The following is a 27,463-nucleotide window of genomic DNA, read 5'->3' as shown; positions in this document are numbered from 1 at the left end:
CTTGTGTTGCTCTCTCTTGTGTTGCTGTTCAGGATGAGAAGAAGCGAATCGAGGCCCTGGGCGGCTGCGTGGTCTGGTTTGGAGCCTGGAGAGTGAATGGAAGCCTCTCTGTCTCCAGAGCTATTGGTAAGAGAGAGCCTTCATTCCTTTTTGAGACTTGCTTTGCTTTTTAACTATACAATTTTAATTTTCTAGTCATCAAAATTTGACATGCAGCTGAAGATAGACCTACGAGCAATAACCTCTATTTTCCCCCCTACAGTCTGAGGAAATAATTTCCAGATAATTGCTTTAACTTGGGGTAAGAGTCATTGGCTCCACACTGAGTTAATAAAGGGCTGCTGGAAGCTGTGGCTGCAAACCCAGAGTTGTGTTTCTCTGCTGCTCTTCCACAGGGGATGCTGAGCACAAGCCATACATCTGTGGGGACGCAGACTCTGCCTCCACGGTGCTGGATGGCTCTGAAGACTACCTCATTCTGGCCTGTGATGGCTTCTACGACACAGTCAACCCCGATGAGGCAGTCAAAGTGGTGGCTGACCATCTGAAGGAGAATAACGGCGACAGCAGCATGGTAGCACATAAATTGGTGGCATCCGCTCGGGATGCCGGCTCCAGCGACAACATCACCGTCATTGTGGTGTTTCTCAGGGACATGAACGCGGCGGTCGCGGTCAGCGAGGAGTCGGACTGGACAGAGAACTCTTTCCAAGGTGGGCAAGAAGACAACGGGGAAGACAAGGAGAACCATGGAGACTGCAAACGGCCGTGGCCCCAGCACCAGTGCTCAGCACCTGCAGATTTAGGCTATGAAGGACGAGTGGACTCCTTCACCGACAGAACTAGCTTAAGCATAGGGTCCAGCGTAAACCCCTTGGATGATCAAGGCTATTTAGACCTGACAAAAACAGAAACTAGTACACCTCAGAGTGCCAAATGTCTGCCACCAGTCCAAGTGTTTAGTCCTGGCATACCAAAGAGTGCGGGTTCGATCAGCAGCTCCCCGGTGAAGAGCGAGTCGCCGGAGCTCGGCGCGTCCTGGGGCTGCGATCCCAGGGAGGACGCCCCTCTGAGCTCGGGTGCTGCGGGGCAGGGCATCTACAGGGTCAGGGGTTTGTCCCCCGTCTTCTTCGGGCTGGAAGATGAACTGTTCAAATCCCTGGGAAAACGAGCTGCGTTCCCTCATTTCCGGCTCTGCAGCGGGAAGAGGCGGCGAGGAGCCAGGCTCAAACCAAAGTTTCACGCGCCGCTCTGGGCTCAGGAGCCTTCCCAGGGAGAAGGATGCGGCCTGCCCTTCCCTGCCCGGGGCCGCAGGAGCAGGAGGGCCTTGGCCCGACCCTCCCCGTGGGGGAGGCTGCCCAGCCACGGCTCTCACAGCGAGTGTTTGATGCGAAGACAAAGTCATTGTATACCAGACCCACACCTTCATCAATGCTGTAAAATGTAACCACCCCCTCGTGTTCCCCTGTCAGACTCCCAAAGTAGACATTCCCAAAATAAAACTGGCATCATCAGAAAGCGAAAAAAAAAAAAAAAAAAAGAGGTGGGCATTTCCGAACTGTACTCCAGTCCCCTGCCAAGCTCAACCCCTGTGTAAATAGAACTAGGAATTAACCAATGTAGTTGTTTGGATCTCTAACAAAGTTTGGTGGTGGTGCCACCCCCAGCAATGCCGCAGCCGCCCGACCACCCGCACACACGAGTGTCCAGCCACATCCAGCAGGGAGAGCCCAGCAGCCGCTGCACGTGGACAGACAACGCCAGGGCACGGTCCTTAGACACGCAGAAGGTTGCACCTGCCTGAGAAATGTCTGTGGAGCAATACTCAAAGAACGATCTGGGTTAGAACTGCCAAATTTTTTTAGAGCGGGGGGAAGTTTCCATAGAGTCGAGGTGTGGGGTTTTTTTTGGGTTTTTGTTTTTCTTTTCGTGTTCTGCTTTCTGTTTATTCCAGGTGAGCGTTAAGATGAATTAGAAAATTACATCCACTTTTGCAGGTAGACGACTAAAAGCCATACAGGGTTTACCAGGTACCTTAGGAATGGACACACTAAGCTCCTGCTGCTCTGGTCTCAGACTCCCATCGAGGTACAGACTCATAACTTACCTTTGTTTTTTTCCATGTAATATAAAATGCGGAGTAAGAAGAAAACTTTTTTTGCAGTTTTAAAAAAAATTATTTCCTGTGGCTGGAGGCGCAGTGTAGGGAATTTCGTATCTTTCTGGTGCTTTTAGTGGCATTTTTCTCATTTCTCAGTTTAGGAAATTGTTCTCAATGAGTTGAACATGACTGTGCTTAATGCTTTGAGCCAACCTCTTCCCACCTTAACTTCATCTCAGGTCTTAAAAGAACCCAACCCGTGGAGGTGTCCAGTCCCACCCTCTGTCCCTGCGCCCGTCCCAGCGGAGGTCAGGAGCTGTTGGATGAGCCGTGTGGTTCTGGTGAGGATTCCCAGGTGGCAAAGGCAGCATTTCACAGCCAGTGGCAGCAGGAGGGCTGCAGCAGCACTGCCACGGGGTGTGTTCAGGGCGTGCAGGGATGGATGCCGGAGCAATGCGAAGGGATGGAAATCCCGAGGATGCAGCAGAGCAGGGGCTGCGCTGGGGCTTCAGCGGAGGAACTCAGTGCCCGGGCAGGGCTCTGCCCCGACTCCCCCGCACCAGGAGGGACAGGGAGGAACTCAGCCGCCCTTCTTTGCATCAGCAGCGGCCACCAGCCCCTCCCCGCTCCCGAGGTGAGGTCACACCCCTGGGCGAGCCGCTAATTGGGATGTAAATAAGCGGCCGATTCCCATCAGCTCCACTAAGTCCAGATCCCGTTCCTGCCCTTTGTGACAGCGATGCATTGGGAGGAGAACGAACAAAATAAGTCTTCATAGGCACTTAGTGAACAATTGATACATTTTAGCAGTAACAATAGCAGTATTAATGTTTAGCTAGAATTTGCAAAGTATTTTAATATTAAGTAGTCAAGAAAATTATTCAACATGACAAGATGGCGAGGCTTGAATTCTGCCAATTTCCGCTGCTTCTCTCTTTGATGCACTATTTTAAAAGCAATCTGATGAACAGCAAAAGGCTTTGTGAGCAACCAGGAGTTGGAGTGTGGCTTTAGATTCCTTTGATCTTTTTCAGACTTTGTTTTAATCTTACGGGATCATTGGCTCTTATCTGCCATCTTATTCTGCCTTAGCTGTTGTCAACGTTCTCTTTAGCTGCAGCTTCTGTTCCAAGTCAGATTTACCGAGGAAATTTGAGAAACCATGAAATGGTAAAATATGCAACTCTGGGGCATCTCTGCGGTGCCTTTGTTTTAAATTATTCACAGTAATAATGACTCACTGAAAGTCCATCTTTAGCTGACTGTCATGTTCTGGAGAGAAAGGTGGTGTAAGTGCAATTCTTGACGTGAGTAAATTAGAATGCAAACCCGTCACGGATGATAAAACTTCTTCCCAGTCTGCAGGAGCAGTTGAAGAGCACTGGACTGCATGTGTGCTGTTTTGGGAAGGATCTAGCTTTTTTAGGTGTGGATTCATAAGTGGTAATTCTGCAACTCATCCCATTTATCTTGCTAGGAGAAAAAAAAAAAATCCACTATCGTAGTTGCAGTGTGGTCAGGTAAAACCATTGTATAGATAGAGCAAGTGTTCATTTCTTCACTAACTGCATATTTATAGAGTAGATAGGAACCATTTGTAAGGTAAGTCCTTTAAAGTTCTATAATATTAAAAGTAGTGGTTATTGGTCTGATTATGCTGCTCTTGATTCTACACACTAGACAAAAAGCAGTGCTTGTGAAATGCAGTGTTTTCTCTTAATGCCACTGGTATAGGAAGTAGTTCCTTCAGTTCAAACTCCTGTGCCCTTATCTGCTGCTTGCTGACGTAAGCAATAATCCCTCTCTAACAGTATCTAAGTGTTCTGTATCTCGTACCTTGATCGTCTATCTGGTGACAGTGTAAAATATTAGGCTAATAGAGAAGTATCTCATTGTATTTATTAACTGTTGATACTGAGATTTAGTCTGTGACCTGTGTTTTGTATTTTTATCGTGTATCTTAGTGGTGGTGAAAGTTTGTACAACGAATCTTTCCAATAAAGAGCTGAAGTATCCCTTTTCCGCGTTCACACAACCCCGCATCCCTCTCGGTCGACGTGGTGACCGTGGTTGCAGAAGCAGGAGGCAGCAGTGACAAACATGACTTCAGTTTTGTTCTCTTTCAGTCGTGGTGGTTTTGAGGAAGGGGCTCGGGGCTGCTTTGCCTGGAGCTGCTCCAAACTCGCTCTTCACTGTGAGCGCCGTGGCTGGGAGGGGCCGCGGTGCTTTTCCAAGCCTGAGGAATGCAGAGAGCAGAACAGCACCAGGGCAGGGAGCTCTTCACCCATTCCATTTGCACTAGAGGTGGGTGGAAACGCACGTGTGGAACTTTTCTTTACCCAGAAGTGCCATCCATTGTCCTTGCGAGTGAGAACCGTTCCGTAGCCGGGCTGTTGAGCGCGGCGGCGCTGGAGGACAATGTCCAAGCAGACTTTACCTTACACCACGTTTCTGGTGGTGCATCATCCTAGAAACTCCGCCTGTTTTTGGAGCACTGTGTGTCGGTTGTCCCATGGGCAGATGAGGCACATGGAGTTGTGTGCACAGACATGGCTGCTGTAGTTCAGGTCCGCTCTCTCCTCACCAAATCCTCCCGATCCCAAGATTCTGCGGGAATAAAGCAAAATGAGAAAGATTGGTCTAAATTAGGGGCTGTTTTAGCACAATTTCTTCACTCGGCACTTAGTCACATAAACAAAGCCATCCAAGGGGATACTGCAGCTTTGTTCATGTCTGTAATTTAGGGCAATCTTTCTTTAATTCACATCCTCTTTGCAACAGGAACAAAACTTTCTACCCTCGTATCATGTGCAATAATAAGGAAGCATTAACAGGACCCCGATGTCCGTGCCCCTCTGCAGCCCTGGCAGCTCAGCCAGGACACTTTAAAGCCCTTGCCCCATTACAGACAAACAAGCCCCACCTGTCAGGGTCTCGTACAACCCTCGTCGTGTCCGGTTTTCCTCTCCTTCCCTCTGAAGACACCTCGGGACGAGAATGGGGGAGGTGGCTGAGCTCACCCCGAGTGCTGCTGCTCGTGGCCAGCCAGGCACGGTCTCAGCTCCTGGGTGCTCCTGCTGACCTTTGTGTAGCACCTTGTTCATGAAACATGTTCTTTATGAAGTGAATAAATTCAAGCTAAATCATGTACCAGTGTTGGGACTTCTCCATTTGCAATCTTGTTCTACAGTTCACCCGCGAGTTTAGTTCTAACCATGTATTAGTCATCCATATTTTATTTATGAAAGCTGTTTATACAGGAAAAACTGTTGAAGTTTTACCAATATCTTAATAAAACAGTAATTTAAACCACACTCCAGCTAGTTTGGTTATTGAAGAGCTAACAAAGGCAGCGAGCAGCTGTGCCTTTAGTGTGGTGGAAGGGGGTTTCCTTTGTGGGATATGGAACTGGAGTTACCCTGCTGAGCTCTGGCTGCTCAGGGCCCATTGTGGCCAAAAGGAACGGGGCTGTTATGGCACAGCCCAAGCAGATCAGCGTCCTCCAAGCCCCTCTCCAAACCAGCTCTGAATGAGCTGCCCATTACAGGTGAGCAAAGCACCAGCTCCTCTCTCACACAGCCCCTGTGCCTCAGCAGTCACCTGCAGCCTCTCCCCGAGGCAGAGCAGAGCTCCAGGCTGCAGTGGCTGAGGAGCCACGAGCTCCAGGGGCTGTGGGCAGTGATCCCCACAGCCCCAAACACGCACAGGGCAGCCCCAGCGTGGGCCTGGCCCTGGCACAGCACCTGCTCCCCTGCAGCTGAGTAACAAAGCAACTTCGGGGAAAACTCTGCAGCCTTCTCGATTCCTGTTTGAATCAAGCATTTGCTCTGGCTTCTACAGATAGAATCCCAGAGGGGTTTTAGTGCTTTTCACTGAATAATTAAGGAAAAAAGTGACAGGAAAAAGCTCCTCCACAAGCAGCCAGGTGTAGCAGTGAGTGGAGCTGACCCTGGCAGCCTCCACCATTTTAATTACCCACACACAAAACACCTGAAATTCAGATTTCAACATTCATTTTATTAACAAAGTGCAAACAAGTTTTAAACTAGGAGTTGTAGAGTACATTCACACAGACACAGGGCACAGGCAGCCACACGAGGACAACACCAGGGCTCATGCTTTGTCACTAACCAGGCATCAGCTCTCAGAGGAGCTTCACAAGGACTTCAGCAGCTCAAAATGCATCCAACGAAGAGTTTGGCAACGGGTGTGGTTGGTCCACGTCACCAGCTGGGGAAATCAACTGGAGTGGTGCTGCTTTCCCCCAGCTCTGGAGCCAGCATTCCAAAGGACAGTCACACACTGGCGCTCATTCCAGTGGCACAGCAGGACACTCATCCCCCGGGATGGGGCTCAGCACCTTCCCCACGACCCCTTAGAGCAGCCGAGGCTGGTGGAGCAGCAGTGCCACCCCTCAGTGCCAGGCCTGCAAAGCTCCTTGTGCCCCAGGGGCAGGGTAAGACAATGGCAGGAGAACCAGAGAGGAGAGGGCACAACTCCAGGGAATGCACACACCTCTCCCAGGGATGCAGCCACGGGTCTTCAGGCCCCGAGCCCACGCTCTACCTGCTCCAAACAAAGTCAGTTTGCACTGAAAACTGCTGCTGGAGCAGTTTTAAGGCTTCAGATAAACACAATCTAAAAGTTAAAATTTTATGCCAGCTACTTCAACCCAGTCAATTTTGGAAGCATTCAGAGCTCAGCCTTCCCTCCGTCCCTTCTTCCCAGACTGCCGTGGAGCCAGAGGGAGCTCGGGATCCTGGCACAGGCTGAGCAGTGGCTCCAAGGAGAACCTTCCCAGTTACCTGGTGCTGTCATCTCCAGGGGCAAAGCTGTGATCCTCAGAACCGGCCTGATCCCCATCTGGTAACACCGAGGAGTGCCCTGAGGGTGAACACAGCACCAGCAAAGCCCAGTCACCCTCACAGCAGCACTGGAGCAGCCAGGGAATGCTCCCTCCCCTCCCTCCACCCAGGCCAAACCTTCACCCCCTGGCCTCACAGCTTTGATCCACTGGATTGGAAGTGAAAGCTCAACCAGAGGAGTTTCTGAAGCTCCAGTGAACTGCTGGAAGCTCATTGCTGCCAATTAAGATGCAAATCCATGTCTAAGGCAGTGGTTACCTCCCTGGAATTAGCCTACTTACAGTGCCAATCCTGGCACACAGGGAGCTCCAGTTGGGAACTGGAGCTCTGGGTTTTCCAGCCCTTCCCAGAAGATTCACCTAAACTGACTTCTCAAGGCTAGCAAGAGCTTCCTTCTCCTGTTTTGAGCTGTTTTAACTGGGATCCCAAGAGTTCCAAATCTTACTGGCACTTGGAGCTTTAACACCTCTACAGCTCCCCCAGGGATCTGCATCCGAGGAGCTCTGGGAAGACTGGGGAAGTCTGGGAAGAGGGGCCCAGCAGCTCTACCTTCACCAGAGGGCTGGACAGAGAAGGCCTGGTTGAACATCTCTGAGGGAGAGGTGGCATCCTCCTGCTCCTCGTTCTCCGTGTCACATTCGATGTCACTGTCACTGCTCATCCCTGGCAGGAGGTGCAGGACGTGCTTCTGACACACCCCAGCTGCAAGAGAGACCACAGGGCACCATGATGGCAGCAGGATCTGCACAGCTGAAATGCCTGACTTTGTCCCATGGAAGAGTTCCTGCCAGCTCCTGGGATCTGCTATCAGAAGAGAGGGAAGGAGCACTTCCCAAGCACTCAGGGGTCTGACAGAGCACTGGGTACCAGCCCAGCACAGCTGGGTTTGCCCTGTGTCACCAGCTGAGCTGCTCAGTCTACTCTGCAGCTGGGACAGAAAATAGAAGTTGCTTTTCTGGGAGCTAAAAGGCAGCACAACCTGTGGGGCAGGTGGACCTACCAGAGCCTTCCTGCAGCAATGGTGTGCTTGAGTCTCACACAACCAATTTCCCCTCCCAAGCAGAAGCAGAGCTGCTGCTGGCTCCAGGTGATGACCTTGGGTGTGCACTGGGCAGCCACAACTCCCTGTGGACAGCACAGGGTCTGCTTGGCTCTACTGCTTAAAGGCTGATACTCATTGCTAAGAAAAAGCAAAGTGAGGGGCCAATTCTACTGTAGTTTTTCCTCTGAAGGGAAAAAAAATTGTAATATTTGCTTCCTGGGGTTTTTAACAATGAAGTATTTCAGTTTCTAAAGCGTTTTCCTATTGGGCTCCCTGCTCTGAGAGCAGAACTGCAGGAGCACATCACGATCATGCTGCAGTGACTAAGAGCAGAAATTCAGTTTTGTCACTGAGAGACCTTCTGTAAATGCCAACTCCCACACAATATTGCACACTGCAGTTTGAGATGGATGCTGGCACCTTAATATAGGCTTTGTGCTACAATCCAGTCATTGAAATTCAAATTAGTGCAGGGGTGGAAGGCAGGAGAGTTTTAGCAAGATAAGAAAAACTCTATGTGGACTTTCAGAAGGGAAAAAAAAAGCAGTGTTACTTTTTTCCAGCATGGAAAGGATGCAGGAAGGGAGAGGGGGAAACTTTCCTTCAAGTCTCTAAGGAAACTGGATTAAGCACCACAACAACCCAGCACAAATGAACTGCTGGAGAGGCTCTTGTGTGGCTGTGGAGAAAGTTAGCACAGGGGGCTGATCCTGAAGGCAGCAGAATTACCAGCCAAGGTCACTGGCTACTATTTAAATGAGACAGGAACTTCTTCTCAAGGCCACTCCATGAACAGCAAAGCAAAGACCTCAAGGTACAAACAGCAGCTGCTTGTCCAGAGAGCCACAGCCCCAACAGCAGCCACACAGAGATCTTCTGTGCTCCCTCACATTTATTCTCCACCTCCCAGCAAAGCTCAACAGCCATGGAAGCAGCTTTTGGGGGTGCTTTTCTCTCCTTCCCCGCTCCAAAGGCAGAGCAGCAGCGCCCGGAGCGCGGCCACGCTGCACCTGCCCCCCCCAAAATGCAATTTACCTTCCTCTGCTCCTGCAGAGGCACCTTCAGAGCCCATCCCCTGCAGCTCCCCGGGCTCAGAGCTGCTCTCCAGGCCACCAGGCTGGGCTCCTTCTGGCCGACATCCCTTGGAGTTTGAGCTTGGGAAAGAATTTAGGAGAAATACAAAACCCCACGTTAAAAATTCAGCCTCAACTCAGTTGTGGAAACAAAGCCTTTTAGTGTCACATTGAGTTTTACTCCTTGCTTAAGTCTTCTGCACTCTCACTTAAACTTCCAGCTTTTTAAAACATTTTAATATTTAGTATTAAATTTAATATTATATTTAGTATTTCTAAATCAATCAAAAAACCTTGAAAAGTTTGAGTATTTTCCAGAAAAGGTGACTCTAACTTATTTAGAAAAAATAACCTGAAAACACCATTGTCCTTTGCTTAGGTGACCAACAGAATTATCATGGAATGACGGAAAAATCGAGTTAAGAGTGAAAAAGATCATCTTAAATGAGGAAATCAAAAGTGATTAAAATTTCAGTTAGAGAGTATTTTGCATGGAACAGTAGGAAAGCAGATCTGGGCTGCCTTTCAATTCCAAGTGTTGGATTCCAGCCAGACCTGATCAAAATAAGAGAAAAATGGAAAAAAAAAAAACCAACTTGTAACCTAGTTATAAACCCAAAAATTGCTGTCCAGAGGGAACAGCAGCAGCCAAGTAAACTTCAAAGTAATTTCTCTTTCATGCTACAAGCACCTGGTTTTAGGAGATTGTGGGGGTTTTGCAGATCAAGGGAAGGTGGGGGAGGAGATAAGAGGAAAAATGAAGAAACCCTTACCCCAGAGCACCAACTTTTCTGCTCTTCTCTGCAGCAGCCAAGCCATTCAAGGCAGCAGCTCCCAGCTCGGAGTCGGATCCCTCACAGGGCGTCTCCTCCCGTTTGGGCAGTGCCTCGACGGCCCCAGGGCTGGCCAGGGCCCGAGCACTCAGCTTGGAGCTCCCCAGGCCTCCTGAGCAGGGAGAGCACAAATGAGATCCTTGTCATCCTCCCCTCCTCCTCTGAATGCAGGAGAGGAGCAAAATACCAATTTCTGTGTCAGGACCTTCCCTGTGCTTGCACTGAAGGAAGGGCGTCGTGCAACTCAGGAGCAGCACTACCATAAAATTCTTATTGGAGTTTCCTTAAGTTGCCTCTAAGCCAAATCACAATTTAAACCTGGTTCAGTGCTGTTTAATCCTGGATTTTCACTGTCAAGCTCACTCCTGAGGTGTTTGCTGAGAGACCAGAATATAACACACATATTTATGCTCTGGTCAGTGCATGTGAGCTGCTGCCCCCAGCTCAGCTACCAGTAACACTCATTGGGTGGGAAAAAGGATCCATGCAAATTAAAGTGAAACTCCAGTTGCCACATAAAAGACTCATTGAGAAGCTTTTTCCCAGGAGACGCCAGTCCCACCCCAGGTGGCAGTGCCCCAGTACCCTCAGCAGGGTGGCTGTCCCCCTTCAGGCGCAGGTTCCCGTCCCCACTGTCCATGGCTCTCCTCAGGGACAGGCTCCCGGCAGCTCCCGACCGAAGGGGCTTGGCTGAGGTACTTTTCTTACTGGCAGCTGCAAAAGAAGGTGTAAAAATGTGAGCAGTGTTCAGTCAAAGCACTGCTGTACCCTGGCCTTATGCTTGTTGTAAGTGAAGCTCCACGTTATTCTCATTGTTCATTAACTCCCAGTCCTGCACAAAATCGTTCCACACCTTCCTGTCAGAGGCCCGGGCTGGGCAAGGCACGTTCACTTCCTTACACTGGAACATCCTTCAGAAAGCTTCACCCACATTCCTTCAGCCAGCTTCAGAATAAAAATGATAGACAAACCCAAACCCTGGCATGCATTTTACATTTCAGCAAGTCTGGGCTGCTGTAATTTGCTCTCTCGAGTTCCCAGATGGGGCTGGTGCAGAGCAGCAAGGGAGTGACCAGCTCAGAGCAGTCTGGCACTGGGTTAAACCTCAGAGCATTGCCACTGCATCAGGTCTGGCAGTGCCTGTGGGTAAAGTCTGCTGTTTGAAAGGGCAGGGCAGGTTTACATTTCTGATCTTCCAGCTGAACTGCCTGGGGCCATGAACCACCTGTAAGAGTGATTAAATCCCCCTTCTCCACGCACTTACAATTCCTTATGTAACAACTGGTGACTGAAGACTTGGTCAGCAGCTCCATCCCTATTTCCTGCAGCTTGCTGCAGCTGTCAGTGCCACAGGCAGCCAGGGCCCCCTGCTCGATGGAGAAGAAGCTGGGCTGTCCCTCCCCTGAGCCAGAACTGCTGCTCCTCACTTCAGACAGCTGGTTCTTCACATCAGACATTTTGCTCCGAACTTCTGCCATCTGGGTTTTGAGTCTTTTCAGCATCTTCAGGTCTGGGGGCACCCTCCACATGGCCTGGTGCCTGCGCTGCTCTCGATCCTTCAGGGGATAGGATGAGGCTTTGCCAAAGGAACAGGCAGAGAACACAGCAGGTAAGGAAAAGCATTCTCAGAGCAGCATGGATACCTAAGAATTGTACCTTTCATCCTGCTGTACCAGTGGGGGACACACATTCTGTCCTGGCACTGCACCACACTGAGGCTGCTGGCACAGCAGGGTTTTGCTCCCAGTCATGGAAGAAGGTCCCCAGTCCTGCTCACTGGGAGAAGCCAGGCTCCCAGTACTGCTGCAGGAATTCTGGTGACACCTGAGCCACCACCTTGCCAGTTCATGTCAAATTTGTTTTTATAAAACCTGTTGACTCTGTGTAAAAGGTTCTCAGACCACCAATATCCCACAAGACAGAGAACTCAAAGGAATCTGCAGCCAGGGAAGGAATTCCCTTAAGTACCTCACAGCAGACCAGGTTGAGCAGGCAATACCTGAATAAACCTCTGTGCTGCTCAGCTGGAATTAGATCAACCTGGATCTATCTGAAGTGTTATCTCTGCAAATTCAGCCATTCTAAACTGTAAAGTCAAGTGGCTCTTAGAAACCTTCTCCTCAGGAGTTGAGGTCTGGCAAACTCCAGATGGAACAGCAGCTTTGTCTTTAGTGACCAAATTCAATTTGACTGGGGACAGTCAAATCCCAAGGGAAACTCCACAAAACAGGTGATTTTGGCTGTGTGTTCAGTAGTGCTCAGTAAAGATTCACACAGCTCAGCACAACAGCAGTGCCCTCTCCTGAGCTCCTTTTGTCCAGGGCTTTTTCCAAAAGCAAAACAGAACTGGGACTCACAGTTCATGTGCTGTTCCCCTTTTTTTTTTTTCCACGTCTTCTAGAAGTTACTTCCATTTTTGGAAATATGGATTACATTCACTGAAAATTCATGGCTGTTTATGTAACCCCATTTCAAAAGCTAATGACAAAGGAACAAAGAGTTTGAGCCAGTTTTTAAATTCAGTGCCACCAATGGCATTGTGGCAGCAAACCCAAGCATCACTTGTAGCAAAGGGACATTTATTTATTTCTCTTTCTGTTCTAGAAAGTCACCAAATGGTTCTGGGCCAGCAGTTCAAATAAGTGTCAATCAAGACAAAATTCAATCAAACCTCAATAATAAATTTAATTCCTCACTACCAGAGGAACAAGCAACCTCCAGGAAGAGCCAGGGGTGCCAGGGCTGCCAGCTCAGCTGCTGCACATGGAGTTAATTTATATTTTTGGGTCAAGGGTCCCAACTGAACCACAAATACTCCTCAATTATTTAAATACCATCACTATTTTTGGCTCCTGACATTTTTATTTTTTTTTTTTATCCTTTTCCAGCCCTTACAACCACTCACATTTTTCTAGCTCTAATGGCCTCTAAATTCCAGGATTTATCTTTTTGGCTTGCACTGTGCTCCAAGTACTCCCAGCCACTCCAGCTGTGTGCAAGGAGAGGTGGAGCTGCTGCCTCAGCTCAGAATTGTGTGTTGTGTTGGCTTCCAGTGCCACCCCCTCCCAGAAAAGGAGCTTTTCAGTCATCCCCCTGCACTTCCAGGTGCAATTAAACCATCAGACACGTGCTGGAGTTACCTCTGCTCTGCAGAAGAGAGGCAGGAGGACGTGGCTGAAGGCCCCAGAGGTTTTCCATGCCATTCCTGTCTTTGAGGTCCAACAGGTGGATTAGAATGAGGGGATCTATATCCAGCAGGCTGCTGCTGGCTGTGGAGCCCAGGGCGCTGGCTCCCCGCCGCGAGGGTCTCCCGCTGGCGCTGCTGTAGCTGTGGCTGGTACCTGAGCAGAGACACAAAGGTGGGAGGTGTGGGACACAGGGATGCTTTGTTCCCTGGGAAAAACAAAAAAGAGTCACACAAGTAGATTAGGAATGAATTTATCCCGTGAAATTAAGGAGACAGCGGTATTTTGTGGGTTTCTGGGTGCTGAAAGCAATCAGATGTGCTGCTAATTAAAGAGTAGGATAAAAACAGCTGGAAAGGGGAAGTGCTTCACTTCAAACCTTTTATAAAAATCTCAATGAACAAAGTTCTTAACAAATCGATACAAAGATTACTCTAAAGGAATGAGGAGACAAACGTGTCCCTCCCTGACCTCCAGAACTTCAAAACAGGGAATTCTGTCTTTCAAGCACCAACAGACTTTTACAGCAGCACAAACACCACTTCTGGTATCTTTGTCCTAAATAAATATACTCAGATTCCACAATATCTCTCTATATTCCACATAGATACACATTTCTTTCAGAATCTCAGAATCTTGTGGTTAATTTGGGCTGTGATCATCTCCAGGCTACAAAAAATCTCAGAACACCTTACGGTGTTGCATTTAAAATGCATTTCTGCTTGACTTGTGAGGATTCTTTGCTCCATTCCATCCACATTCTTTGGTTTTGCAGTGCACTAAACCCCAAGTGAATGTGTCACCCACTTAGAGGTCACACCGACATCAGTAAAAATTCCTTGTCAGTCTCCTAGTGATTGCAATACAAGGAATTTCAAAGCCACCCTCCAAACTTTGACATCATTTTTAAACCAGCATATTCAGATGATTTTCTGCTCCCCCCCCCTTTTTTTTTTATTGAACCAATGAAGTGTTTCTGCTACACTGCAATAATCAGTACAAACCACATGATGCAGCAGTTCCCAAAATAGAACTGCCTGCAGAACACACAGCTTGGCTCTGCTTCCAAGAGGAGCAGGGGAAGGAATCCAGCAGTGTTTCACTTTTATGGGAATTCTGGAGTCATTTTTCATACCTGATGCTCCAGGAGTAGCAGCAGCTGCTGCATCCTCCATGAGATCTCCATCTTCCAGCTCCATAGTGCTGCTGTATTCCACATCATTCTCTCCAGACCTTCAGGAATGATCAGGGTAGGAAAAGAATACAACTGTTAGCTTTCCTCAGCTCTTGTTAAATGCTTTGGCACAAACCTCAAAAAACAACAAAGTGCTGTAAATTGTATTTCCTGCATTCCAAACTAGCCAAACTGAACAAAGGAACTGTAATAATTAAATGACTGTCTTGTTAACTAAGAGGCCAAAAGTGCTATATGTACTTAGACTGCAAAATGTGGTGCTGCAAACTGCAATGTTTGTAAGTGCAGCAGCAGATTCTCATGTTTTAATTAAGATTCCAGGATTTGACATCAGCTCGGCTCAGTCTTGAATTTCCTAATTTAAGTACCTGTCCTCATCATCACTCTCCCACTACTGCAACACTTCCCAGTACCAGACCTCTACTCTGTTACAGTGCTGAGACAGATTCCTTAATAGTGTTTTGGGAAAGAACCTTCACAGATTATCACTTGTCAAAGACAGAATGCAGCACTAACGTAAATAAAGAGATCAGAAAGACACTAATTAGCTGACCAAAAATTCAATGTTTAGCACTAACTCTATGAGTTTGTGTTGTTCCCAGTATAGGAACCACCTCTCAAATCACACTGGAATCCCACACACCCCAGCAAATTACTCAGTTTCCATTGGAATTAGGATGATTACCCTGAGTACAGGATGATCTGAAAGACATTTTTAGCTACTTACATAGTTTCTTCATCAATATCATTTTCTTCAGTGTTACTGGTTGCTGTTGAACTTGCTGAAGAGCTGCTGCCATCAAGGTGGTTCACCTCATCTTCTCCAGCAAGATCTATATCCAGGTCACCATCTGAGAGCTCGTGCTGCAGGAAAAACAGGAGGCTTTTGATCTAGAAACTTTCAGTAGCACCTTGATGCATCCCCAAAAGCTATGAACAGACACTCTGTCTCCAGTGTCACTATTCACACAGCAGTGAGGTGGCTCTCAAAGCACATTAAAGAACAAACACAAGCCAGATTTTTCAGCTGCAACTCGGAGACTTTTTGTGCTGGGATCTGTCAGATGTTCTGGAACATCTCTCTGGAGTCACCTCTCACTCACAGCTCTCAAGTGTGTCATCTCCTATTTCTATAGCAAGGATAATAAACCTCATTTACAATTCACAAGTTCCCATTTCTATTGCTGCCTTATCAAAGAAAGCTACACATAAACAGAGGTAGGAAACAGAACTCCTACGTTGAAGTCTTCCTGCTGAGTCTTCTCTTCCTCCTCTTCCTTGCTCTCCCGTGCTAGCCCTGGAGCAGTGAAATTCTCAAGCAGTGTTTCAATGCTTTGTCCAGGTTTCTTTGCTCTTGTCTCTGAGCCCTCATCATTCTGGGGACTGAGGTGAGTGTCTGGAGGGGAAACCCCTCGGGATTTCTGAGTCCGGGACAGTTCAATTGCGAGCCTCTGGAAGATCACAAAAATAACAGACAAGACAACACTGGAGCAGCAGCAGCAAATCAAGCACCTTTGCTGACTTGCAGGTACACTCTAAGAGGTGATTTTATATTCACAAACATCCCACTTACTTCTTTCAGGTTATTTATTTGCTGGATGTAACTTGTCTGAGCTGCTTCCAGCTGAGCAATGTACCAGTGCTGATCCCGGCACTTCTGGAAGAAGGTTGGTGAACGCACTTGGAACCTTCAAAGGAACGTTTGAAAAGGGTTTTCTTGAGGGAAGTTTGTTTGGTTTGAGGTTTCTTAAAAAGTCCCTCTCTCCATCCAAAAAGCCCTGCAGAAAAATCTTAAAACCTAAAATCTAGTGGTGAAATAAAATTAAAAGACAACAGGTCCTTGTGGACACAGTGTCCTGACCACCCTGACCAGCCACAGTGAGTTCTGCAGCAGGGACTCACAGACTTTTATTCCCAAAGTTCTCCAATGCTCACTAAAACTGTTTCAAAAGATGGGGAGAAAGCACCTTTTTCCTTTAATTCTGGTAGCTACAGGTCTTTTAACTCTTATTAATGCCAGGAGCAGGCACTCTTCAAAGGAAGACACACTTAAAATACTCCACAACTCCTTTTGGCACATTTCCTCCTTTAAATCCGCTGAGAGCGAAATCCACTTAGAACAAAAGATGCCACCAATATTTTAAATTCAAACAGGTAAATTATTTCCTATTTCAGCAGCAGATTTGTGGTGAGCCTTGGGAGGAGGGCAGAAGCCCCACCTGAGGATCACGGTGTCGTTCTGCCGGTTCAGGTAGCCTTCGTTGGCCAGCAGGTCCAGGCGGAAGAATCGGTTGTAGCCCCAGCATTCCCCAACTTCGAAATCAGAGGCGAATTCCCGGATGATGTTTTTGGTGGGATCATTGGTGGACTGGTGAACCATTTCTACTCGGTATTCATACCTGGCCAGGGGAAAGTAACAGGGATTTGCACCAAAAGATGTCAGAATTGTTGAGTGGTTTAGGAGCTGCACTTTCTTGCCCATCTGAGCGAGTGAGTCAGGATTAAAATTTTACTGAATATGTAAATACACAGTGAAAAATAAAAGAGAGCAGGAATTTGGAGCAGAGTGAACTCCAGGGCTGAACTACTACACAGATACTTTTATCAGTTGTTTTACCAGCTTCTTTTTTATCTCAGGGAAGACACTGAGTAACAACTTTAAAATATTATCTCTGTGCCTGATTCACAGCTCAACAGACAACAGAAGTCTCACCATTCCTTTCCAAAGGGCTTTGCAGCCTCTGACAGAAAAGCCCCAACACCTGTTCTGACTGCAGCTTTGCTTACTTGGATGTCTCTGGCAATCCAGCAGACAGCTCCAGAAACACTGACAGGTAGTAGCCTCGAACTACTCCATTTCCATCCTTGAAATAAAATCAAGACATTAATTAAAATAGAAAGAAAAAAACCGAAACATTTTAAAAACCAAAACAATTTGATACAGAGGACTTAGAGCAGTTTAGAAAACAGCTTCAATAAACCCTAGCTTTGCAGCAGGAATTTACTTTGGATGCTCCAGTTGTGATTTTTAGTCTTCAGTGACCTCCTATGGTAACTTGAATCAACAAGAAGCACATTCACAGTCTAGTATTGGTATCTCAGATAAAAATCTCAGAACAAAGCTTTAATTACTCTATTAACACTTTAGATATTTGATTAAGTGGAAGTCTGAATAGACAAACACTTAATGTATTTGTGAAAACATTATTTTAGGTTAAATATTAGTTCTGAAATATTTTACATACAGTCACATTTCAAAGCTACTTAATTTTTGAGAAAAGAGCAATTTGTTCAGAAAAAATCCCATGCAACATGAAAAGTTAGGGCAGTTAACTGAGAAACAATATTAGAGTCACCAGAAGTCAAGAAAAAAATACAGCAAAACCTCCATCACACTCACCTGAGTCAAGGATGAAGAATGGCTCAACTTGAATCCTCCAGCTTGAAGAAACATTTCAACTTACCATTGAAAAAATAAATTTTAATGCCTTCTGACAGCACAGCGCATGTAGCTAATCCTGAATTTACAATACTCTGGAAACTTCCACACAGTTCCACCTCTGCACTGCAATAATTCAATTCTGGGCATCCACGGGCTTAAGTTACAGAGCCAATTCTTCATGGATGGCACAAAATCACCAAGACTGAGCTGGTGCTCAAACACCAAACTGCTCCTTCTCCATACAGCTGCAGGAGCAGCACTGACCAAAGCAGGGAATGTGAAAAGATCCCAGCTTGGGGGTCAACATTCCAACATGGACAAAGCTTCAGAAACTGGAATATTCAGCCCATTGAAGGGGCATAGCAAAATACACTTTTTAATGTCCAGTTTGAGAGCTGGATGCAGAGTCAAGAACAAATGCTTGGTCCTCCCTCCACCTTGCCCAGTAATTATTACTCAAACAGGGTAGAGTCACTCTATACCTCAGCTCTGTAGGGAACATCTGCAAAAATCCCTGAGACATCAAAATATCCATCAAAGTTTCTCTGCAATATTAGTAGGAGCCATCTTTAAATGCTTCTAAATTAACCAAACTACACCGAGCATGTTCTCACGGGAGATCTGGAGGCAGAGAGGGAATTCTCTGCTTTGGTGATCAACTCTTATAATGTTCTTTTCCTACAACAGCTTTTCATATACAGCATGAGACAAACATGACTCCTTGCTGGCAAGCCTGGGAATGAGCTGGGATGGGATAACAGCTCCAGCTGAGAGATAACTCACCGGGTAAACTTTTAATCTCCAGCACAGTCCTGACACCTGCAGGGGAGGGCTGTACACAGGATCCGCTCGCTGCCGCAAGGTGCTGGAGAGAGGAGGAAAAACATTTGGTCCTGGGACAAAGCAAAAGCCTCATGGAGCCACGCACAGAGAGTTGTCTTTACCATGGAAAATGATTATTCACCCAGTAAACAAGATGTTTTTAATGGAATTATCATAATTTAGTCTACATCTCATTGTTTTCTGTAGCGGCTGTTCTGTGTTTTCAATAACATTTCTCATGTGCAGAAGGAACGGAAGGATGTTGTCAATATTCACAGTATTTCAATTCTTACCTGAAGTTTTCCAAGACAAATGTAGTTGAGTCATAGGCTGGAACCAATTCACTGTGGGGGAAAAAAAATAAATATATTACACTTGAATAATATGGCATTAAAAATCCCAACTTTTGCAATATGCAGACGAACTTTAGATGTTTCAGGTCACCAGAGCCACTGAAATTCACCAGAACTACACTAGGTTTTGCAGTATAATTCCATTTATATACCCCCTTAGGAGGAGATACCTTGGTGCCACTGGAAAATAAACATTCAGATTTAAACCAAATTTTGCTGAGGAATTTTTGAGACTTCTCTGACTTTCCATTCCTTGGAGATATTTTTTCAGCACAGGCTCCCTCAGAAGCCAGCACCAGCAGCATTCTCCTGATAAAGAATTGTGCTATGAAGTGATTTTGGCTGTATAGTCTGAATTAAGGTGACCTGCAGAGGCATCTCATGAGAGCCTGGCAATTATATACTGAATGACCCAATAATAAGAGGAAAAAGGACAAATCAGTAAACTATGTGTAAAAGAGAAAAAAAAAAAAATTGTGAGCTGGAACCCACTGTCCTGACACCCCAGCAGGGACTACAGACACAAAATAAGCTCTGCTGGGACAGAAGAGCCTACTTGCAGCACAGGTTACTACAAGGAGTAAGTTAAGAGGACACTCTTCTCTCAGGTACTTTAAACATGCTTTTAAACACTGAACAAGCAGAACAGAAGTACAACACTCACCTTGTGAAGTCTGGGGGGACAGGAGTGGTGACGAACGAGGCCATGGGCTTTCGATGGACCTGCTGGAACATCATCAGGATCTCTGAACTTTTGGATATCAGCTCACTCTTGCTGCAGGACCGTAACTAGGAGGGGAAAAAAGAAGGAAAAAAAATCCTTGGCTCAGTAGAAGTCAAAGGTTTTATCCCCTTTTGGTTTTAAACAACTGAATTACGTGCTTGTCACAGCTTCAGAAAGTTTACCCACAACATAATGTCAAAATGGAGCTTTGAGGTTTTGGGTTTGGGTTATTTTGTTTGTGGAATTCCACACTGGAAGTTACAACAGCCACTATGTATTTCCCTTAGATTAAACTAATTTACATAGAACTGAGTAATTTTGTATGATATTGCCATTAATCTCTGTAGTAATTTTTCAAGCAACACAACACCTTTTGAGTATTTCTAGAAGACACACTTACTTTTAAGAAGAAATTGTGCAACCTGAGACCACATCAATGAAAATATATCCGCCAGAAATATCCATCAATTAATATTTTTAAAATAAAAAAGTAAGAAGATCCCTCCTCAGTTGGCCTATCTACACAACATTTAATCTCTTTTCATAATTACCTGATGTTCTACTTCTTGAAGCAGGGTTTCCAGAAGTTCGGTTTCTTGAGTAAGTGATGTCTTTTGACCTGTTTAAAGAAAAGGCGTTTAAAAAACCGTTAAACACATATTGTTTCTTAAGAAAGTGTACTTGTTTTTTGGTTTTCACTGGAAGCTACACTAGAACATACTAAGGTAAAGGATTTCTAAATGTACCAAGCTAGATGGAGAAAGCATCTGAAAAACAAGTCTACATTTTTGATTAGAGCTGTACTGAAGAACTCATTTGAGGTTAAGTCAGTAACTAAGCACTCTGTGTCCCAGAAATGACAGGTTTGTTGTTCTGGGGTGCTTTTATGGACAGAAAGAAAAGCAGGTTTGACTCTTATCCAGACAAGCCCTTCTCATATTAAAATTACATTAAAGAAGTATCTATTACAAAGATGTATTTTCAAATGTATCAAATTAGAAAGATGCGCTTCCTGACCAACATAAATGATGAAGTAAAAGCACTTTAGTTGAAAGGTGCTAAATAACTTCCAGCTAGATGGGAATGTTTTCCAAGTGATTATATAGGAGTTTTTATCAGAATATAATCAGGTTATGTCAAATTTAGACCTTATCACAGTAGCTACATCATTAACCAAAAGCTTTGCTGCAGGTGGAAGTTTTCAGCCAGCAGCCAACACCAGAGAGTGGAAGCAGTCACCCTCCAGGGGAAACCAAGCTTCTCAGTGGATTTACACTTTGTTAATACATTTTTCCTCCTCCTCACAGAGGCCAACACCCACCCATGAGAGTGATGAGCTTGTTCTTGAGCTGGGTGTCCAGGCGGGCGATCATCATCTCCACGGCGTTGCGGATCTCCCGCACGCGCTCGTCCTTGGCGCTGCGCACGGCCTCCACGTTCCGCTCCTGCACGGGGACAAAACCTTCACACAGCTGCCTCTCAAACCCCAGAAATGCTTAAATGTCCCTAAATCCCCTAAGAGGGAAGAGAGGAGTGCTGTTTTTGATGAGCTGCGTTCCTGGAGATTGCACCGGATCCCTCAGAGTGGCCAAAGGTTAACTGGGAAGCTGAGCAACATTGACCACACAGGGATTTGTCATGTGGGGATTCTTTAGAATCAGACCCGCCAGTTTCTCCTCTGCCACTTCTCCTCTGCATTCCAAACAGCAACAGCTGCTTCTCCTTGAATATCCAACTGGACAGATAAACACCGATGAATTTAATAGCTTTGGAGATTAGAGGCCAAGACAATTAAACAGAAAGTGTTATCTGTGTTTTCTGAGCACAGCTTCTTCCTTTGCCCACAAAACTCTCCCCACCGCACAGAACAACAGCACAGAAAAGTGCTTTATTCTTTGTGGTAACAAGAATAATGGGATAAAAACAGAAAAGTTTTGTGGTCATAATAATGGATAAAACCAGCACCCTTCTCCCTGCCAGGGTAAGGCCACAAACTCTCAGCATTTTATCACCACACCTGTGTTTATAAAGTCACATCTGAGCTGGAGAAGAGCAAAACTATCAGTGCATGTGGCACCTGAACAATGGGCAAAAATAATACAGCAACACACTCCAAAAGTTCCTGATTTTATGTGCACAAAGACTGCACATCATAAATGTAACAGAATACAAAAGTAATCCTTCCTGGGATTCAAGAAACTGGAATTTCTACTGAAACTGCCCAAACTGAACAGATTTTTGACATGTTTACCCCACAGGGAAGAAAAAGGAGGTGCACAAGCATCTCCATCTGGTGAGCTGCTCATCCTGCAGGCTCAAACACATTTACAGTTTATTATCCTAGAAAAAGGAAAATAAGCTGCTGGAATAAAGTATTTTTGTACTCATTTAGCATGACAGAATGCACTTGAAGTGTTGACAAAAATATATCTTTCAAAGAAGTGTGCAACTCCAGCTTTTAAACAGCACACCCCAAAAGAAAAATTCTGTTACCTAACTCTAAAACAGAACTGAGAATATTTTCATCTTTCCACATTGCATAAAAAGAGTCAAATTAAAAAACAAAAATGTCTCTCTATGGGATAATCTCACCACCTACTAACAGTTATCCTTTGCCACTACAGGAGAACTTTCTTACCACTTCCTGCACCAAACTGATCAATTCCATGAGTCTTCTCCTCAGCTTTGCCACTTCTTCATTTACTTTTGTGACATGCTGCTCGTAGATTTCTGCCAGTGGTTTAAAAGTATGTCCTCCATGCTGTTCAGAGAAAAAGGGGGAGGAAGAGGAGGTGGTGGTGAATAATAGAGCATCTCTTTTCCACTTTATTCCACTCCTATTAAATTCCTGAAAGAGAAGGGAAGAAAGCCTACGAGTGCATCACTCATTCTGGAAAAGCTCCAAAGCAGATTGTATGTAGGAAGTCAGTCTTTCACTTCCCTTTGTAAGAAGTCATGAATTTGGCTCTGATTCCATCCAAGCTTCCTGTCAGGAGTTATTTGGAGTCTCAAGAGTCCTCCAGAAATAAACTGCTTCATTCACTGTGCAATCCTTTACCAAATCAAATATTAATAGAAGGTTTATTTTTATCATTATTATTATTAAAACACCCTTTCCAAACAGAGGCAGCACATTGTTAACCACTTGCATTCCAAACAGCAACAGCTGTTTCTCCTTGAATATCCAACTGGACAGATAAACACTGATGAATTTAATAGTTTTGGAGATTAGAGGCCAGGACAATTAAACAACAAGTGTTATCTGTGTTTTCTGAGCACAGCTTCTTCCTTTGCCCACAGAACTCTCCCCACCACACAGAACTTGTCCAAAACATCATAAAGTTTATAACAAGGAAGGTAATTCTAACCTGCTTTTGGCAAAAATTCTATTTCCTTCTCTAATTATGAACTGAAAGTATCGTGTTTCACAAGCAGTCTTCTTAAATAATAAATACACCTAAAACTGCAGTATTTGCATGGCAATCCAAGACCCACAACAGCAGTTTCACAGCATTTTTAGTTTTTCAAAACCACTGTCAGACACAAAGTTTGAAGTCCCTCACACAACATGCATCTCCCCTTACCATTCCTCCCCAAAGTGCACACTGGTGGCAGATACACTTCTTGCAGGTCCAGCAGAAAACACTGAGCTTCTCATGATGGTTTTCACACCTTAAACAAAAAAATACAAATCAGGAATTTTCTACAAACTCAGCTAAACATTTCCGCTTGTTTTGCTACACAGTCCTGCAAGCAAAGCATTAAACCTCTTTTGCAGAATAGCAGTTGTAGTCAATAAAAACCTTTTGTAAGATAAATGTTGCTTTTAGTATTCTCTCCAGAAACACTTCACAGATACAGAGAGTACATTACTAAAATTAGCTCCTATAATCCAAACCACAAAACACTTGATGCAAAGAACACTCGATTTACTTGTCCTTTTCATTCTCTTCGTGCTTTGTGAGGCTGCAGAGCTGAAGTGTGTCCAGCTGCTGTGTGACCTCCTCTGCCCAGCGACAGTTGACAAGCTCTCGGAGCTGCAGGGGGGCTCTGCAAGAAGGATGGCACAGTTTGAGCAGGAATTTGACTCCAGGAGCAAAAGGAGAAGCACTGAACTGAGTTCAGTTCAATTCTACATTACCAGAAGAGTCACAGGTAAAAAAGAGCAGAAACTGGACTAGTTATTCCAAGAGAAAAAAAAAAATTCAGTAAATTTGATAATCTGGGGAGAGGTGGGAACTGCAGCCTGCAATGATACACAGAATGGCTGCACAGGCACATCACATGAATTACAGGCATAAAAAATGGACACTTTCTCCCTGAAAACTGAAGCTTCTGGGCTCTGACTTTTGAAAGGAGAATATAAAGAGGAATTCCCTCTAGTTACTCCTGTTACACCAGCAGTGTTATGTGGGAAGAACAAAGATCCTGCTTAGCTTGTCACAAAAGCAGAACACATTTTAGAAGTAGCATTATACCAGGGCCAATCTTGATTGAAACAGCATGCAGGTCTGAAAAAAAACTTAAAGCTTATAAATTTAGTGCAACCTGCACTGAAAAAGAGATTGGTCATAACAGGACAATGCACCTAATTCCTGATATTAAAAATACCTTACCTACAATGAGGGCACTGAGCTCTTTGTTCAGTCAGCCAACGCTGTGATGGAAAAAGGAGAAACCTTTTTAAACAGACTGGAATGAAAGAACTGCAGGCAAATACGTTCTATCATTAATTAGGAGTTACTTTACTTTTATTACAGCTTTCCTATATGTTTTCCCTGTTAAGCAAATTTTCAATTTAACTGTTCAACCACTTAGTCACAGAAAAAGCTTCTATTTGTGTCTTAGGAACAAGCCACCACTTGTCTTTAGATGTCAGAGATGCTTCAGTTAAAATTATATAGAGAATTTTGAGGTACCAAATATTGCATTAGAAACCACCCACCTGGCAGATTCCCAGAGTCTTAGACTAAAGAGCATGTTTCAATAAAACAAAGAAAAAGACACCACAAGCATCTTTTTCACAGTCTAATTAGTATTCGAGGTAATTTATTTCTTCTTCTTGAGTTATTTATAGACAAATTAAATACCTGAAGTTCAGTGATCAAATCCACAAGGAGCTTGGGAGTTTTTCTCTTCCAGAAAGCTCCAGGGACAAACAGCTGAGCAAAGAACTTCACCTGCCCACTACAACTCACAAGTGTAAAAGCTCAGCAGTTGATGGGTTTATATTTGTCAGCTCTGTACTACATTTAAAGTCTCATGAATAATCTCTCACCACCCAGCAACAATATGTCATCTAAAATCCTTCATATGCAGCATGAATCCTTCACCTACAGTTCTTGTCAGAGCTTCCAGAGTGAAGGATGAATGTCTGTTCTAATTTCTGGAAATACTACTGAGGTCTGGAAACCTCAGCTGAACTTTTTACTGCTCCAGCAACACAAAACAGCATCTGGATTTGGAATTGGAGCGTGATACGCTGGGAACCACGGCCTCAGCAAAGGAATGAGGATTCAGGTGCTGCCTCAGACTCCCCTGAGAAAGATTTAGCCCCACCTGATCACACCACACCAGCCTGACAGGCATTATAAAACACCTCCAGGATACACGAGGTGATGCTGTGACCTTCCCAGGTGCAAAGTCAGCGTCTGATTTCTGTCCCAACTTTTATCTTCCATACAGGCATCACCAACTCTCAGGAGGTGCTAAAGAAGGGATCATTGTGTGTCTCTTTCTTAAAGCAATTATTCCAGATGGTGCCTATAATTAGCACCACTGAAGGCAATGCACAGCTTGCCTACTTCTTCCTCAGGGGTGTTATAAAAGGTTTTGAAAGGGAAACTAAAGGAGGGGAAAAAAACCAAAAAAGGAATCCTTGGAACTCCAGGAAAAGAATGTTTTCATAAGCTCAATCAGTTTGCAGCTCAAACCTTTGAAAGAACAGACTACACCAAGCAAACTCACCCTGATACAGCTGAAACAGCAGAGCTTGGAGCAGTGAGGGCACAGGCGGGCATCCCGCAGCTTCTCCATACAAATAAAACATCGGAACACCTCGGCAATGCTCTGCAAAGGGGGATTAGCACTATTGTTAAACATGCTTCAGACGCACCAGGGCTGCATTTGCTTCCCAGGCACCGAGCCAGGTTTCTGTCCTGTTTCAAACAGCACATCTCCGAGGGAGATACAACCTGCGCACCACAACTCTCCCTCTCAGCTTCTCCTACACTGCGCCAGCACCTGTTTTATAACACTATTCCCTCTCTCCAAGGAATACTTTCTGTTTGAACTTCTCTCTTTTGGAGCAGGACTTTCTGTAGCCAAGACACTCTTGCATGTGTTCACACAGGATTGAGCAGCTGCCAGAAGAAATGGTGTTGTACCTGCAGGCAGTGGACTGGCACTAAAATATTATTAGATCATGGTAAGTGCATGTATGTGTAATATAAAAGAGGTGTTGAAATGAATTGGGTATTTTTTTTTACTTTTATAAGACTTATATTCTTTTAAGGTCTTACCATTAGCATTAGCCCCACAATTTCTACACACTCTCTCCCACCCCATTTAATCAATCTTGGGTTCATCAATCCTTTCCAAATGAGAAAGGTATTTTGAAAGCAATGTTTCCATACTTATAATTTTTAAATGATAAGGAAGTTTTACATCTTGTATCATACAGTATTACAACTTCTCGTTATAACTCTGGAACTTTGTAAGGTCCTTCAGGTGAGCTAATTTCCCCACAGCACTGAGATTGTGAATCAGCACAAAAGCAAGACATCTTCAATTTACAGATACCACAGCATCTCCCACACATTCAGGTCTCCTTTAACAGCTGCAAGCCATTGAAACGCACCACATGCGTTTACAGGAGACCATCGCAGCCGTTCTTTCTCCTTCTTTCTCATTCTTCCTCAGCCTGGCTGTGACACAGTCCCCAGCAGGTGTTGGAGCTGCCGGGTCACAGCCGCTCCTGCACCTCCGCGGTGCCAAGGCGGGCTGGGTGTGCGCCAGGTCTCCATCCATATATCCCTGCATCCCTGGATCCATCCCCCTCCGGAACTGGCAGCCGCCAGCTCATTTCCTACCCCCTCCCCACCTGCTGCCTGCCTGCCCACCCGAGCCAAGCCCCGCAGCGCCGCAGGCTGTTCCCAGCGCCGCTCGCCACCGCTCGGCCTTTCTTCCGCTCCTCACACAGGGCACACGGACCCTCCGAGGGGCTCCGTTAAACCGGGAGGGTGCGGAGGAGCCGCCGCTGCCCCCTCACCGCCCTGAGGGAGCGCGCGCCGCCCGCCCGCCCGCTCACCTCCACGCTCTGCTCGTCCATGGCTGCGGCTCCGCCAGCGGCGGGAGCAGGGCCGGCTGTCCCCGGCCTCCCTGTGCGTGCCCGCGGGCGAGGAGCAGAGGCTCCGGGAGCGGCGTTCCGAGGGGCAGAGCCCGTCGCGGAGGCTCCGCCGCGGCCCCGCGCACCCGCCGGGCCGTGACCGCGGCAGCGCGGCCGCCCCGCCCCGCCCGCGCTGCGCATGCGCGGGGCCGCCCGCAGGGGGCGTGGCGGCGCGAGGGCGGCGGCGCCTGAGGGGAGCGGGCGGGGAGAGCGCGGCGCTCGGGTTTGCCTCTACTTTACTTTAATGTCCTTTACTTTTCCTTATTTTTCTCTGTTATTTTTATTTATTCTTTCCTTACCCGCGAGGTTTCAGGAGAGGAGATGGGTTTTTGCACCCTACTGGCAGCTACCTTCAGTTATTATAGCCAGCGTTCACCAATAAATTAAATAAATTAAATAAATTAAATAAATTAACTAAATAAAAAAAATTAATTTAATTAA

The 27,463-nt window shown here is 45.9% G+C and overlaps 2 protein-coding genes across 3 annotated transcripts in view; one reads left to right on the top strand and one right to left on the bottom strand.

Moving 5' to 3' along the window:
* The window catches only part of PPM1E (protein phosphatase, Mg2+/Mn2+ dependent 1E), a 60,977-nt gene extending 55,562 nt beyond the window's left edge, over positions 1-5,415 (top strand). Inside the window, exons 6-7 of the mRNA XM_021524895.3 lie at positions 33-126; positions 396-5,415. Coding sequence (XP_021380570.3) covers positions 33-126; positions 396-1,447 — 1,146 coding nt within the window. The 3' untranslated portion in view covers positions 1,448-5,415. The remainder of the gene's footprint in view (positions 1-32; positions 127-395) is intronic.
* Positions 5,416-6,097: 682 nt separating this feature from the next.
* On the bottom strand, positions 6,098-27,178 carry TRIM37 (tripartite motif containing 37). Of its 2 annotated transcripts, XM_077787559.2 has the most exons (25): positions 26,945-27,178; positions 25,603-25,704; positions 24,252-24,292; positions 23,569-23,685; positions 23,220-23,307; positions 22,274-22,396; positions 20,957-21,080; positions 20,187-20,254; positions 19,576-19,700; positions 18,852-18,902; positions 18,520-18,601; positions 17,082-17,158; positions 16,514-16,693; positions 15,868-15,982; positions 15,533-15,745; positions 15,022-15,158; positions 14,235-14,332; positions 13,055-13,255; positions 11,179-11,490; positions 10,500-10,628; positions 9,855-10,026; positions 9,044-9,162; positions 7,516-7,668; positions 6,907-6,985; positions 6,098-6,667 (listed from the first exon to the last, which is right to left on the bottom strand). In XM_077787559.2, exons 1-25 carry the CDS (start codon positions 27,161-27,163, stop codon positions 6,664-6,666), a joined length of 3,129 nt encoding a protein of 1,042 aa, XP_077643685.2. In that variant the 5' UTR covers positions 27,164-27,178; the 3' UTR covers positions 6,098-6,663. The 2 variants fall into 2 exon arrangements, with proteins under 2 accessions (XP_077643685.2, XP_085413185.1); XM_085557059.1 differs by having other exon boundaries at positions 6,098-6,985.
* Between the last annotated feature and the right edge of the window lie 285 nt (positions 27,179-27,463).

Source organism: Lonchura striata, chromosome 19 (assembly GCF_050655825.1).
Source record: "Lonchura striata isolate lonStrDom1 chromosome 19, ASM5065582v1, whole genome shotgun sequence".
NCBI lineage: Eukaryota > Metazoa > Chordata > Aves > Passeriformes > Estrildidae > Lonchura > Lonchura striata.
Note: the sequence above shows the minus strand (reverse complement) of the source record. Positions and strands in the feature narration are given on the sequence as shown.